Here is a 16,921-nt window from a genome sequence, read left to right on the forward strand (position 1 = left end):
AAATGTTCTTTGCAGAGGTCTTTTATATTCCCTGGATCTTCAATAATGGTACCGTTCTCTGTTTCCATCTTTATTGGTACTTCAGATGCCTTTCTTTTATCTTTCATCATTTGATAGAACATTTTCTTATTGCTCTTCACATCTTCTTCAAGTTTTTTTGTAAACTCTTCCCATGCCCTTTTCTTTGCTGTTTCCACTATTTCTTTGCACTTCTTCTTTTCGTCTACATATCTTTTATGGTCTTCGTCATTTTTAGTTTTCCACCACTTTCTCCATGCTCCATTTTTTCTTCAAACTGCTTGGATTGTGGTATCATCCCACCAACTTGTCTGCCTTATTTTTTCCTTTCCAGATGTTCTGCCACATACTTTTTGTGCTGCTTTGACTAAGGTGTCTTTGAATAAACTCCATTCTTTTTCTACATCGCAGAAAACTTCTTCTGGAAATTTTTGTGTGATTAATTCTCTCTACTTCTCAGCACATTCAATCTCCTTCAGTTTCAAATCCTGTATCCTCATCACTTTCTTCTGTTTTCTATTTTTCACACACTGATTCATTTTCCATTTTCCCACTAGTAATTTATGGTCTCCATCTGCACTCACACTTGGAATTACCTTCACATTTGTTACTTTCTCTCCCCATTCCCTATCTACTAGAATATAATCAATTACATTCTTGGTTCTTCCATCCCAACTGTATCTGGTGATAACATGACTTTCTCCCTTCGTAAACCAGCTGTTTGCTATTTTCATTCCATTATTCTGGCACAAATCCAGGAGTCTTTCCCCTTCTTCATTTCTGCCTCCATATCCAAAACATCCCAATACTTGCTCAAATCCCTTTCTGTCTTTGCCTACCTGTGCATTAAAATCTCCTATCACTATATTAGCACTCTCTATGTGGTTTTCTAACACATTTTCAAGGCCCATCTTCTCTTCTTCGCTACATCCCACTTGAGGTGCACAAATCTGGATTACTTTTAGTGTTTCTTTTTGGAATCTCAGGTTTAAGATTATGATATATATCTCACATTTTCAATACAGCTTTGTACATTCTTATTCACCATCACTGCCACACCATTTCTTCCAGACCTGTTATTCCCACTCCAGTACAGTTTTCCTCCTCCTGTCAAATTCCTCCCATCTTTTCCCTTCCACTTTGTTTCGCTTAATTCCAATATATCTAACTTCCTTTCTGTTAGTACATCTGTCATTTCTTCCATTTTTCCATTGAGGGTTAATATATTAAGGGTGCCAATATTTAGGTTATTTTTAGTCCAGTTGGTTTCATCTTCTTGTACTGATGAATATCATCAGGTCTCCTATCATTTGCAACAGTACATTCTATATACACCTTCTACATTTCCCTCTCTTCCTTTTCCTACTACCGAATTCCAATCACCCATGACCATTAAATTTTCGTCTCCGTTTACTATCTGAATAATTTCTATTATCTCATCATATAATTCTTCAATTTCTTCGTCAACTGCAGAGCTAGTTGGCATATAAACCTGTACTACTGTAGTAGGCATGGACTTCGTGTCTATCCTGCCCACAATAATGCGTTCACTATGCTGTTTGTAGTAGCTTACCCGCGCTCCTATTTTTTTATTCTTATTAAGCCTACTCCTGCATTACCCCTATTTGATTTTGTATTTATAACCCTGTATTCACCTGACCAGAAGTCTTGTTGTTCCTGCCACCGAACTATATCAAACTTTAACATATGCATTTCCCTTTTTAAATTTTCTAACCTACCTGCCCGATTAAGGGATGTGACATTCCACGATCCGATCCGTAGAACGCCAGTTTTCTATCTCCTGATAACGACGTCCTCTTGAGTAGTACCCGACTGGAGATCCGAATGGGGGACTATTTTACCTCTCGAATATTTTACCCAAGAGGAAGCCATCAGAGGCCGGCCGCGGTGGTCTCGCGCTTCTAGGCGCTCAGTCCGGAGCCGCACGACTGCTGCGGTCGCAGGTTCGAATCTTGCCTCGAGCATGGATGTGTGTGATGTCCTTAGGTTAGTTAAGATTAAGTAGTTGTAAGTTCTAGGGGACTGATGACCACGGATGTTAAGTCCCATACTGCTCAGAGCCGTTTGAACCATTCGAAGATGCCACCATTATTTAACCATACAGTAAAGCTGCAAGGCAAGATCAGTCAATCAGCCGGACTGTTGCCCCTGCAACTACTGAAAAGGCTGCTGCCCCTCTTCAGGAACCACATGCTTGTCTGGCCTCTCAACAGATACCCCTCCATTGTGGTTGCACCTACGGTACTGCTGAGGCACGCAAGCCTCCCCACCATCGGCAAGGTCTATGGTTCATGGGTGGGGGGCTGTTAAAATATACTGTAAAAATGGAGGACACTGCCTCCTGCTTCGTAGTGAAACATGAGCACGAAGACCGTTAATGGCGAGCTATATGTTGTTCTTAATGTTTGTCACAAGCTTTCAGGGAAAAATCAGCTCTAACGTTTTCCGAGAAACACTATATATTAAATAATATTTGCTGGCTGAATTATATGCGTGGCGTAAACGTTAGCGTCGTAGCATATTACTCATTTATTTTTTGGAGCGGCAGTTAGAAGCCTGTTGAAGTACACAATTTTTTTCGATTTCAATACGTAGACCATTTAAATGTGAAACTCATCAAATATATCTTAATGAACTCATACTTAACCATCATTTTTCAAAAAAATTCATGTCTTCTAGCTTCTAATTACATATCGCTCCCAAAAGTGTTGTTTTCGTTGCAAATATAAATTCTCAAGCATCGATATTTTATAAAAGATTGTTAAAGATTGCTTAAATTAAGGAAACGTTACACAAACAATTTTTTGGAGATAAAATGAAAAATCAAATACATTTTATTTGACTACGTCCATTGTTTTGAAGGACAGAAATGGCCTCTTACGAGCCAGTATGATGACCTTGGAAAACAATGATTTTCACGGCGTGGAGCACAATGTAGAAATTATAAATTTTTACAGTTGCCACCCATCGTAAAACTGCCATCCGTGCCCAATAGATCTGAACTAGAGCCAAGTTACGAGATTTGTCGCGACAAATAACAAGTAATTTAAGCTGTCAAACGTACTGGAACTAATGCACGAAGCTTTGTGAAATGTCACTGCCGAACGATGGCGATATTAAGAACAGCACGTCATAAAAGAGCTGGAGGAAATGTTGGCTTTCTGGTGGCTTGTGATTCTGTCGCTGATGGCATCGTTATCTATACAGCAGTACTGAAATGTATTCCTCGGACTCCGATATGGCCGGCCGGAGTGGCCGTGCGGTTCTAGGCGCTACAGTCTGGAGCCGAGCGACCGCTACGGTCGCAGGTTCGAATCCAGCCTCGGGCATGGATGTGTGTGATGTCCTTAGTTTAGTTAGGTTTAATTAGTTCTAAGTTCTAGGCGACTGATGACCTCAGAAGTTAAGTCGCATAGTGCTCAGAGCCATTTGAACCATAGTCCGATATGGGTGGAGTTCGGAGATTACCAGACGACTGACTGTAACACCTTCTGTGGCTTAAATATTTAACTACATGGGAAATAAGCAGTGCACTTTTACACCACGCGTAGCTTATGCAGAAAAATTACCCTCGTTAAAGTCAGAAATTTTCATCAGTCGTGTTTTTAATCGCAAACCTACGTTAGCTAAAATCGAATGTATGTTACGTTTTCCGTCAGGTCACCTACGAATCGTATCTCCTGTGTTTTGTCATATAAAATTTCCTTCCGTTTAAAAATTAAAAAGCATTCAAAGGTATATTGACCCTTGCTCGTCCTTTTCTTCTTACATCTTTACTCCAACTGTTCACATCACTGCAGCTTAGCCGGGTCACTTGCCTGGTCAATGCTGTCGAAGTTAATGCGCCGGTAAAGCTGTTGGCCCGTATTATCACTGAGTCAATGTACGTGAAACGCACAACATAATACATATCCTAATTATCGTACTTTACTGTACTCCATGAAGCTTGGCTTCCACTCCACGTGAAACGCCATCAAATTAGGTTCCAGCAGACGCAGAAGAATACGTAGAGTAATTTTACACGAGATTTATTCTTATGATGACCGGAGTATAGCACTGATACTTTATAATCGTCTTATCAGCCAATACTACCTACAACAAAAACTCAAAAAGCACAAAATGTACAGTGCATCGTGACGGGAACCGTGCCAAGTTGCGGATTTTTAAAGACGAAAAAGTTTGTATTTGATATTCGTTAACTACGTATAAAATTCTGCCTGGGTTGAGTTGCCTTGCAACAGCCACTGCCATCCCAAGCCCGGGTAAAGGAGGAGGGTTGGGCGTTGGGCTAATAACCCAGTCCCGTAAAAAACTCTTTGTTACGAAGTACAAACTTTCCTCGGACGTGGATGGATACAATGTAATACGGAAACTGCAAAAGACGAACGACATACGATTTAGAAGTTTTAATTTTGGATCTTCAAATGTTCAGAGCCTGTATAGACCAGGAACCATCCAGACTATGGTCTCAGAAATAAACCGATATAAACTGGACCTGGTGGCGGTACAAGAGACAAGATGGCTAGGAGCATGAACTCACAAAGAGGATGGATACACACTATTCCATGGCGGATTTGTAGATAAACACGAATTCGGCACTGTTTTTGTCATGCACAACAAAGCAACAAAATCGGCAAAGGAATTCAAAACTGTTAACAAGAGAATATCCTACATAGTACTTGGAAATCAAGTGTCAGACGTCACATTCATCAGTGTTCATACCCCAACTGAGGATAACACAGATGACGAAAAGGAAGAGTTCTATGACCAACTAGAACAAACAATTGAGAGCACGCCAACTAGAAATATCAGAATAGTGCTGGGAGATTTTAATGGAAAAACAGGAAAAGAGGAATTCTACATACCAACTATAGGAAGGCACAGTTTGCATGATAAGACCAATGAGAATGATCAGAGGATGATCAACTTAGCTATCTCAAAGAACCTGAGAGTAAGTTCGACTTACTTCGAAAACAAGAGAATAGGTAAGGGAACATGGTGTTCACCAGATGGAAGAACCACCAACCAGATAGATCACACCTTGGTGGACCAGCGCTATAGCCATAGAGTCATGGACGTCAGGTAGTATAGAGGAGTCGACTGTGCGTCAGACCATTTCCTCATTGTTTACAGGCTTAAACTCATGTTCACCTACATACATCAGAAGAAGGGCACTCTAGAACCTTCTCTGAATGTTGAGAAACTGCAAGAAAGTGCCAATAATGAACAATATGGTATAAAAATCAAAAACCGTTTTCAGGTCCTAGACACCCTGGATCGAAAGGAGAACGTGCAGGGAAGATGGAAAGAAATAAAGTCCATGGTACTAAGTGTAGCGGAGGATATATTGAAAAAAAGAAGATAATGAAGAAGAGGAAATGATTCAACGAGGCATGCCAGAAGACTACAGAAAAGAGAAGGAAGATGAGGGAGAAGTGGCTAGCTGACAGGGAGAATGACCAGAAAAGGGAACATTTTATGAACATCAGAATGGAGACAAACCGAATCCTGTGAGCAGAGAAGAGAATATATCTAACCAGTTTGCTAGAACAACTTGAGGCAGAGAGCCAAAACAAGAACTCAAGGCAATTCTTCCAATACATAAAAGATCGGAAACGTAAATTTCAAAGCCTTACTTTTTTAATTAGAGATAATAATGGCAATTTGATAAATGACAAGGAAAGAATTGTACAAAGTTGGAAATAATAGTTCTCAGAACTGTTGAGTTACACAGACCGAGATGAGGTATTACCTGCAAACACTACAGAGGAAAGGAAAGGTGAAGAAGAATGCGAAATTAGTAAAGAAGACGTGAAGGTCGAAATCAAAGGATGCAGAAACAACAAAGCCCCAGGGGAGGACAGAATAACATCAGAATTAATCAAGGACGGGGGTGAGAGCTTACACTTAGAGATATATAATCTGATCTAGTTGATATGGGAGAAGAATGGAAATTGGCTATAATATGCCCAATATACAAGAAGCGAAACAAAATGGAATGCTGTAACTACAGAGGAATCAGCTTCTTGAATGTAACGTATAAGGTGCTGTCCATCATTATACTCAGAAAATTTCAAACATTCATAGAGAACAACATACAGGAGTACGAAGGTGGCTTTCGACCTAACCGATCGACAATAGATCACATTTTCACACTAAGACACTTGTTTGAAAAACACGGGGAAAATGATAAATATATCTATAGCCTGTTCGTTGATTTTCAACGTGCTTATGACAGCATCCACAGGAATAGCCTATAGAATGCAATGCGTGACTTCAGAATCCCTGAGAAACTAGTGAGATTGGTGCAAGCTTGTATGGAAGGGTCAAAACCAGCAGTACGTTTCCGTGGAGCCACATCAAAAATATTCAAGATCGAGACAGGCCTCAGACAAAGGGATGCTCCCTCATGTGTTCTGTTCAGTGCCGTCTTAGAGAATGTTATAAAAGATTATAGGCACCAGGAATGGGCTGGAGTAGAGAGTAGTAACTTCAATTGTCTCGTATATGCAAATGACATAGTACTACTAAGTGAATCAAAGCACGAGTTGAAAGGAACGTACCAGAAAGTGGACAATTATGCACAAAAGGAAGGGCTCAAACTGAATAGAGACAAAACAGAGTTAATGCAATTAGGAAGAATACCAGAGCAGGAAGAATTTCTTGTGATATATGGTAAGAGTTTCTAGAGAGTACACCAGTTCAAACACTTGGGATCTTGGTTTACAACGGACAACAACATAAAAATGGACATCAAGGAAAGAATGGCAGTGGGAATGAAATGCATGCATTCCCTCAGAGAGACGCTCGGCTCTAAATCGATCTCAAAAAATGGTTCAAATGGCTCTGAGCACTATGGGACTCAACTGCTGAGGTCATTAGTCCCCTAGAACTTAGAACTAGTTAAACCTAACTAACCTAAGGACATCACAAACATTCATGCCCGAGGCAGGATTCGAACCTGCGACCGCAGCGGTCTTGCGGTTGCAGACTGCAGCGCCTTTAACCGCACGGCCACTTCGGCCGGCTAAATCGATCTCAGTGAACACTAAGATGAAACTCTACAACACAGTGATGTATATGCCCAGCAGTAATGTACGCTTCAGAAACATGGAGGATGACTAATCGAGAAAGGGAAAAACTATTAATATCTGAAAGAATAATGAGGAAGATATGGGAACCAGTTTCAGATAACGGAGAATGGAGGAGGAGGAGAAACGAGGAAATCTACCTTCTGATGCGACAACCAACTATCCTACAGAAGATAAAGAGCAAAGAATACAATGGGTGGGCCATGTAGCCCGTGTGCCAGATGGAAGAGAGGCGAAGATGGCAGTAGAGGAGAAACCAAACGCCAAACGCCGGCCGTTGTGGCCGATTGGTTCTAGACGCTTCAGCCTGGAACCGCGCGACCGCTACGGTCGCAGGTTCGAATCCTGCCTCGGACATGAATGTGTGTGATGTCCTTAGGTTAGTTAGGTTTAAGTATTCAAAGTTCTAGGGGACTGATGACCTGAGATGTTAAGTCCCATAGCGCTCAGAGCCATTTGAACCAAACGCCTTGGACGACGAAGGCAGCGCTGGATGGACGACCTTGCGAAGGACCTAGCAGCCCTCGGAATTGAAGACACCTGGAGGAACCGGAAAAGAACAGGAAGGAATGGAGGCAGTTTGTGGAAGCAGTGCGTGGTCTGCAGGTCATGTGATCGCTGAATATCTATCTATCTAACTACGTATAAAGAGGATAGCAATGAAGAACATACACCTCCTCAGTACTGTCATGCAATCTCCGTTTTCGACATCAAGGGGCATTTCTCACTTGTCGGACGGTGATTACCCAATAAAAAACTGTAAAGAAAGGCTGAAAAGTAACACATCTGAGAAGATTTTTCAGAGTCTACGAGCGCGGTTGCTATTTTGATTCGCAACACTACTGCCTAATAAAATCAGAAGAATTCTACGAATAAGAAACACTGAATAGTCGGAAATACAAATGTGTGAAAAGGAACATAGAGAAAGTTAGTACATCTTTCTTCAAGGAACGAAATTCAATGCTGTTAAAGTTTGTCTTACAGCCTAGGAAAATGGAACAGTATGTTTATATCACCCGATATTATGCGAGAGGTTACAGTTTGAAGCATTTATTAAATAAATAAATTGCAGACTAATGATGTCTCAGCGATAAAACGAAGGGAAAGAATTGAAGAAAAACCAGTTTCAGAAGAAAGAACGTCTTGCTGATGCATGTGCTAGCAAATCTGTCATAGACAAAACAGGCAATTTGAAAGAAAGATACCCGTCAGCTATTTACAGATCATACATTCAGTGGTCGCTGTGCGTCATTTTTTCTCTTTTTCGAGAATGAAATACTGCAAGCCGACGGTCAATGCTATAAACGAGTATCTAATTATTCTGAAATGTTACGACCGTAGCAAAATAATTTAAATAACTTCGACGAGGTGTTGTTAGGTATAGGAAGCAAATTACGATGCTCTGGAAAGCATGGTTAAAGGATTTCTATTAGTTATGCTTTCAGAGAGCAATTAATTTCGAGCAAGGTATTAGCGTAATTTAAGGGAGTCACCTTAAAAATATTTCCAATTTCCGATATGGACACCTGCCAACAGCAGTTCTTTCAATAATTTTCTTACGCAGGCCTATTATAGTATATCGTGGGATGCTAATGACGAGAATGTGTGAAACATCCAACATGTAGCTGTGCGACAAACTGTGCTTCCCAATCGCTCACAATATCACCGTTTTAGTGGATGATAAGTGGGGCTGTTAGTTATCTTCTGAGCAACACCGAAGTTTCCGATAACACATCAATTAGAGGCGGTCGAAATTTTTGACTTCTGCTCTGACTTGTATACGGATGGGACGTCATGACGATAGGTTGTTGGTGCATGTAGTTTGCCAAAGTCTTGGTAACTTTTGTACCGAAAAGAAAGGGCGGCAAGGCCGTCAGTCGACCTTATTGAGCAGGTGCAGCATTCCATTGTCGAGGACCGTCACATCTGGATTATTTTAAACACAACAATCATTTGCCACACTTCTTGAAACTGTACCGAAGTGTTTCGAGCTAAATGTGATTTACAACAGCTTAGTTGTGCTAATCTCCGAGAATGGTCAGCCACTTACAAAGGCATCATATTTTGTGATACAGTTCCACTGTGTTTTAATCTTCCTTCATACAGTGTGCAGACATCCACCCTACTACTTTATACTTTTTCTTTCATCTGTTGACACTCCTAACGTTTTCGTACTGACGAAAACTCGCAGACTGTTGTCACATATTGGTTCCGATTAGAATAGGCAGATTTCTGTTACACAGGAGTATAAAGTGGATCTATCGGTTCAAGCGCCTCAGTTCTATTGGTGGGTATACTAGGCAGTAGCTGAATTAATAGTTGTAACTCGTTCGAGGAAATTAGACGTTTTACTGTTAATGGCTCTGCAGCCTCTTATATTCTGGATGAGTAGTAGCCTACGTTTTCGAGCGTAGGACTCTGCTAAAAATTACATCTTAGAAGAAAATTATCTAGTCTCAGAAAGTAGTTTATTAAAAAAACAGTCTTTTATTACATTGGTTTTTGTTCAAATACTGCAGCTCCTTATTGCAAAGTGTCAGATTTGTGAGTTGTGTTATGAAACTGACCAATCATGAGTAGATAGATAAAGCTCTGATCTATAAAGCTATGCTCTAAAATATAATTATAATGCCCTTGTATTCAATTAAAAACGGGATCTGATCACAAGAAATCAAAGAAATCGTAACAGCAAAACATACACTACGTAGTGCGTAATGGTAATCGAACTTGATAAATGCTGATAAAGTCCTACCCAAAAATCATATAATGTGGATACTTCCGGCTTACAGCCAAAAGTATTGCTCTGAACATGTTTCCTCGTGACTGTAATTACTGAACATGGACTCAAAAAGGTTTATCACTTAAATACTTGTCCAAGGCATTTGAACGTGATGTAATTCAAAAGCAAATCCTGCACACATTATTGACAATGAGATACCTTACAAAATGCTTCACTGTTACACGAAGAAACAAACTATTGAGTTTCCCACAGGAGTCTCCTTTCCGCAACAGCTTCTTAACTCACATTAATGTATCTATATATTACTTAGCACAGAGCTGGATATTTATTATTAATGAACCGAAATAGTTGTGTACGAATGAAAAACCTGAATACTCGCAAACCGACTTACCATTTATGAGGCAAAGATTTTATCAACAGGTGTCGACAACATGGCGGCACGTCAGCGTGAAGCTATCTTCTATTCGAGAATAAATTAATGGATAAGGAAGAACAAAGTAATAAACAGGAATACTAATTACAGTTACTACATTGTACTCAGGTTGTGCAAATAGATAACAAAAACTACTTTATCAGTACACATAATTTAAAGTTCTAGTGAAAGTTACAGCTTCCATAGGCACGTCTTCGAGAAGGGCAATAAGCTACTCATAACGCAGAAGGGGCTGGTAGGATTGGAAACGGAAGACAATGGATTGAACAGATACACTCGATCCCATAAATTAGCTTCCAGTTTACGAAAACGGGCTAGATGAATGTTTGAGACGCCACGCGCATAAATACCAGACTACGTTCTAAAACACTGCAAGTTCTGCACTGATTACAAAATGATCATTCAAATATTTACGTGACGCGACTGAAATCACACGCACGCCGCCTGCTCACCTTCAGATCAAAAGTACTAGGAAATATCTCAGTCATAATCTCCACCACTGCAGTCCTCCGAAGCACCTCGAGCCAACGCCGAAAATAGAACGATTCACAGCGATACACAGCAACGCACGGTAGCGAAGTATATTACGTATCTGCAGCACTTCCTCCTTTCCCATTCCACATCACGTTATTGCATTAGGCAAGGTACTTAATTTCTCTATATGTATTGTGAAGGATATTGCTAATGCTGTATCTTACAGGGCTCCACTACATTCTATGAGTTTTAAGAGCGTTGGTTTCGTTATTTTCAGTTGGACTGTTTCAGCGTCTTCTACTTAAATGTAAAGAAATCCGTAGAAGAATCAGACATCCTGAAAACACCTTCTCTCCTATGTTGATTCCTTGTAACGTGTTCGTAGAAGAGTTTGAAGAAAGTTATATTTATACAACGCGAAGAACTGCAAAAAACAGCAACATCACTAATGCTTTTGTGTTAAACATTGTGTCTTTCTCTTCTCTTAACTGTGTTCCTGACAAAGGAAAACAGTAAAAAAGTATTCCGAAACTATTATAATCGGTACCCTTCTCCGCGAAATATCTCAGTGAATATCACCCTATCGACTGTTATTTTCATGTTATGCTGTTGGGTTTAGTCGCATCTGGCATCAGTCGTCGACGCCAATGATACTCGCCTGGGACGGCATCCTCTCCCCCATAGATACGCTCGCTGCGTAACTCCTCGCTGCTAAAAAGATCTTCATCCAGCTTGCGACTTGGGAATAGCGTTGCCCCTGGAAACGAAGACGTCTGAGTGTGACGAAAGTACAATTATAGCTGTCGGAAACGCAAAGTAGTTGAAGAACATTTGCAACAAACCCACCAAGCACACACGCAGCGAGAGCTAAGAGCACTAACGTATCTCGTAGTACACTGACCGGCATCGTGATGACGTCAAAGTGTGTGCTCCAGTTTATATAGAACGTCAAGTGCCCTTAGCTAATGTTATCAACAGTTCAGATACCAATCTTCGCTCTTTCAAAGTGGATAAAGAAGCGTAAAATGATGTCTTATTAAATGGCGGATGTTGTTGTTATTTCATTTAACATTTTAATGAGCTGCTTTAAATGTGGCTCAATCGTGGGATGTTATAATGTGACTCATGGTTTCTTAATGTGTTTGTGATAAGCAAATATTTGCAATGATGCGTGGAACTACATGAATTCGCCATTTATTTCACCGTTTAGATTCATTACGTTTAATCTTGAAGCTAAGTGTCTTGTTGATGGATATGAAATCTTAGATTTTGAGGCGATATAAGGCGAGTTCTCACAGACTACAGAAGACAGAGTCACTTTCGAGAGATCTGTTTTGGCCTATCACTGGATGTAATCAACGTATTGATTGAATGGCTGCACGCTGCGTTAAATTATGGGCACAAAGGGATCTAAGTCAACATCACGACATATTCAGTACCGTACTGTAGGGGCAATTAGGAGCTTACTTTTGACTGGCAATAAATAAGTTAATTGAATCACATTTTAAATACTGTTACGTTAAATAATTACTGGTATAGCAGCTGCAAAGGGAAATCTGTCATACTGTAATCATCAGAGAACTATGGACCATTCCCTTCTTTTGTTAGCTATAAGTCTGGTAACTTGTTTGGCTATGAATTCCTCTCTTGCACCAACCTTCTCATTCAGCGTAGCACTTGAACCTTAACGTCCGTAATTATGGATGTATTCCACTCCCTGCCTTCCCCTGCAGCTTTTACCCTCCCCTAGTACACTAAACGTTATCCCCTGGCGCCTTCACACATGTTGTATCATCCTGTTCCGTTCTCTTCTCAGTGTTTTCCGTACGTTTCTTTCTTCACTGATAGCGAGGGGGGCCTCCTCATTCCTTATCAGTTCACCTAATTTTCACCATCCTCTTACAGCGGTTTACTCTAAACGCTTCCATGATCTTCATTTACGGTTTTCCCACAATCCATGATGAACTACCATACAATGCTGCGCTCCAAGGTTTCACTTTCGTAAATTTCTTCGTCAGATTAAGGCCTATGTTGGAATGAGTAAACTTCTTTTGGCGAAGAATGCCGTTTTTGCCTTGGTCAATTCCTTTTTAAATGAACTGCTTATTGTGTTATTATCACAGTATCAAAAAAACTACGAACGCATTTCATCACTGCTCAGCAATTCAATAACCCACTTATTTCCACACTGAGTCTATCAGACGGTTCTCTTAGTCTACGCTTCACGACCATTACATTATGTTTTGTGTCTATATCCACTACTCAGTTCGCCTTGCGGTCCCATATCTCATTTTCGAATCGCTATTTGGCCATGACCTAATTCACCTAGAGTATTCCTGTGTTTCTGGAACTTCTCCCAAAACACCTCCTCCATTTGCGACTTCTCAATAGTCTATTTTCTGTTAACAGCTGAAATGCAATGAAGCACTCAGTTAGCCTATCTCCTCTCTCGCTACTGCTACCAAGCACAAAATTTCTATCCCTTCCCCTATTACATGGTTCCATGTGGCCGTGAGTCCTCTCTTTTCACGTACTGAATTTTCCACTCAGTGCTTTCTCTTCTTCTGTATCTTCTGCTTGTGACGTCGGCATGTATACTTGAAATACTGTTGTTGGCGTTGGTTTGTTGTTCCATCTGATGAGATCAACTACACCGCTGAACCGTTCCCACAAACTGATTCTATACATTTCCCTCCTATTCGTAACGAATCTACTGCCTTTATACCGTTTTCAGCTGCTATCCCGGATTATGTTGCCAATGGAGAGGTCACCAGGACATCGCACATGTCCTGTAGGTATACATTATGTGGCTCTAATGCAGTGTCCTCCATTGCCCTCTACAATCTCATGACATTGAACACTGCAGATTATTTTGTCTTTATGGTAAATTTTCCACTCAAAACTAGGTTTCCTGAAACTCTATCCGGTCCTCCATCCTCTCTTACAACGCTGTTAGCAAAAACAGTGTGATTCTTCACACCAGAAGTCTCCGGTTAGCATTACTGATCATTTTGTGTTCAAAACGTAAGCACTTGCTGGATTCTTGCCAGGGACCCAGCGGATCCTCGTGTCTGCTACAATATGAGCTCCGAAAGGCTTCTGGATGTTTTGGTCTTCTTTTCTTTATACTCTTGTTGTAAATCTAGGGACTTAAAGGTTGTTATGCAGTGTTTGAGGCGATTTGTAGTCGTGCCTATAGGTCCACAGGTTCTGTTATTAAAATACTTTAATATTATAATACATTTACTAAAAGTATGCCAACATTTTTGGCATGTAAGATCACCGAAGATAAGCAACGTTGAGCGTGGCCAGCAATTGGATGGGTACGTCAGCGGCTGTTTTTGTGGCAAAGGTCGGGGGGGGGGGGGGGGGGGGAGGTGGCGTAATCTTTGCGCCAGTGTCATAGATTCAATTACAAACCTCTCATTATGTGAGGACATGTGACGCCGTCACACAAGATGGGGGCGTTAAACACGATGGCCTTCTTGGTGCCTCGTTCAAGAGGAGTACACCAGGATTCACTCTATCCCTTCTCTCATCATCAACTAATACAAAGTTGACGCCACATTACACACATGCGTTAGGCCTGTTTCACACATACGCAGTTCTACTCTGTTCGGTTAGTTTTCGGTTCCTTTTCGGTCGCTACCGACAAGTGTGAAACGGTGCTTCGGTTTCTATTGGGTACCTAATAGCACCGAATACCCCTTGAACCCCAATAGGTTTCATCAGGTTTCTATAAGGTTAGAACTCGTGTCCAAGGAAGAGAAAGCAATCAAGGCGTTCACACACGCACGGTTCAGTTTCTGTTTTAACCTGATAGGAGAGTGGATGTCTTTAAAAATTATCTCTTATTATCATTATTTGTCGTCGCAGTTTTCCTGATAAAATGAACAATTTAACAGACGTTGATGTGGATCGTATGATTTCTTCAGTGAAATCTAAACCAGTGCTGTGGGACAAAACTTATGAAAACTTTAAGACGCAGGAAGCATTGAAAGATGTTTGTGTTAAAATTTTTAACGACTTTGAGGAATCTGACGTCTCTAAAAATATAGACTTGGGTAAGTAACGAATTCATTTTTGTCGAATAAGACACGTAGTACATTACGGCAGTTGGTAAGCTCACGGCGAATCTGAGAACATTTAAAAGGAAATGATTGGAAAATTAAGAAAATAATATGTGACATTTACTTAAAACACATATCAAACTACAATACAGAACATCATTGTTGTCATAAGTATCTAGGTATATCAGATTTTAGAAAATCGCCAACTCACTGAACCCACTTCGGTAATGATCTTTCAACACATCTCTTACATTTTCAGCCAACATAGTTGCCTGATTTCTCGTTATTTCACCCGAGAGGACATCTTCAAAACCCGAGATGGACAACGTGTTTTCCATTTGAAAACCACCTCGGTCTCGTACGAAATTGTGTAGAACTACACAAGCTTTCACTATGTCCGTAGCATAGTTAAGATCCAAGTTAACTGCGCGATGGAAGATCCTCCATTTGTTGCTAAGTATTCCAAAAGTGCATTCCACACACCTACGAGCTCTGTACACACGATAGTAGTAGATCTTTTTCTCTGCCGTCAAACTATTTCCACTCTACGGTTTGAGGAGGTATTTATGTAAGCCAAAAGTATCATCTCCAATGAGGTAGTGAGGAATTTTTCGGTTATTTGTGCCTGGAAGACATTTGTCCTCAGGTAGGTCTATGGTGCCGTTAATGATAGGTCTCCACAGTTGATAGTTTTGAAAAATGTTAGAGTCGCAGTCCTTCCCATATGCTCCAACATTAGCCTAAACAAATCGGTATTCTGCATCAGCTATTGCCATCAGAACTGTAGAGGAATATCCTTTATGGTTGATATGCATCGAGTTGGGAGGGTGGACGATCCTTATATGTATCCCAGTTCGGGAAAGTAGCGGTATTTTCAAATTTTTGGGCAATTGATTCCCATTTCTTCTTATCTGGAGCGATTCCAATCGTAATACCGTCGAGATTGCACAACAAACCTAACTAACGATCTTGCTTATAGTCGAAATCCCCAGGAGATACGTGTAAAGCAAATTTGAGAAAGTGCAACCACTCGCCAAATACCTAAAACAGAAAAGAAAAACCATTAGATTAAAATTATTTAAAATATTGTAAGGCAAGTTGAAATATAAAACCACGAACTGGAGATTGACAGGTCTTGTGGTTAATGAAATAATTTTTTTTTCAGGTATACACGTTCTGAAAAAGTGGACGCAACAGAGTGACTAAGAAACGTCAGTTGGCTTTTAATCAATTGAAACAGGAGCTACTTAATAACACGTATCTCATACACTTTTATCCGGCTAAAGCAGAGGTATTAGCGGTTGCTGTTTCTTCTATTGGCTTTGGCTCTGTCGGATCACGTTGGATCAGCGGAATGGCCATTGGCGTTTGCCTCTGAACTTCTGACGAGGACTCAAGCAAATTACCGTCAGATTGAAAAAGAAGCACTGACCATCATTTATGGTGTAACGAAGTTTCATCAGTACCTCTATGGAAGAAGTTCTACTTCGTGAAGGATCATAAGACACTCACTTCACTCTTCCACCCAACCTAGTCTGTTCTACCACACACCAGGCAGAAATTCTAACGATGGTATTTATTGCTGTAGAACTACAACAAAGAAATCATGTACCGCTCTGCAGCTCAGCACTCCAACCCCGATATGATGTCAAGGCTACCGCTGAACAAGGATGATCAGATTTAAGCATTGCACTGAATTATATGCGCAAAGGGTTGCGAAGGAGACATTATTCGGCCGGAAGTACGTCGATTCTTCTCTCACCGGTAATACTCGACAATACAGCGTGGTGTTTCACTGTCACACACTGAGAATGACTAGGATCAGGCCATCACCGCATGCTCCCTTCAGCATGATGTTCTAGTGCTGTTGCATCGGGGACACTGAGATATTGTGAAGACAAAGGAGGTTGTTCGACCCCATTGTTCTTGGGCAGGGATGGATGACCAGACTGAAGACACGACGTCACGCTTCACCGCTTGCATGGAGCAACAGGCGGCTCCACCTCAACATTTTCTGACTGGGCACGCCCCAGCAGTTTATGGAAACACATAACAGTGATTTTGCTGGACCTTT

General features: G+C 40.8%; 1 protein-coding gene across 1 annotated transcript in view; it reads right to left on the bottom strand.

Annotated features, from left to right (window-relative positions):
• The window catches only part of LOC126161384 (chymotrypsin-like elastase family member 1), a 44,110-nt gene extending 32,375 nt beyond the window's left edge, over positions 1–11,735 (bottom strand). Inside the window, exons 1-2 of the mRNA XM_049917161.1 lie at positions 11,624–11,735; positions 11,436–11,534 (exon numbers count right to left, since the gene is read on the bottom strand). Of these exons, the coding sequence (XP_049773118.1) occupies positions 11,436–11,534; positions 11,624–11,684 (160 nt within the window). The 5' untranslated portion in view covers positions 11,685–11,735. The remainder of the gene's footprint in view (positions 1–11,435; positions 11,535–11,623) is intronic.
• Between the last annotated feature and the right edge of the window lie 5,186 nt (positions 11,736–16,921).

This window comes from Schistocerca cancellata, chromosome 2 (assembly GCF_023864275.1).
Source record: "Schistocerca cancellata isolate TAMUIC-IGC-003103 chromosome 2, iqSchCanc2.1, whole genome shotgun sequence".
NCBI lineage: Eukaryota > Metazoa > Arthropoda > Insecta > Orthoptera > Acrididae > Schistocerca > Schistocerca cancellata.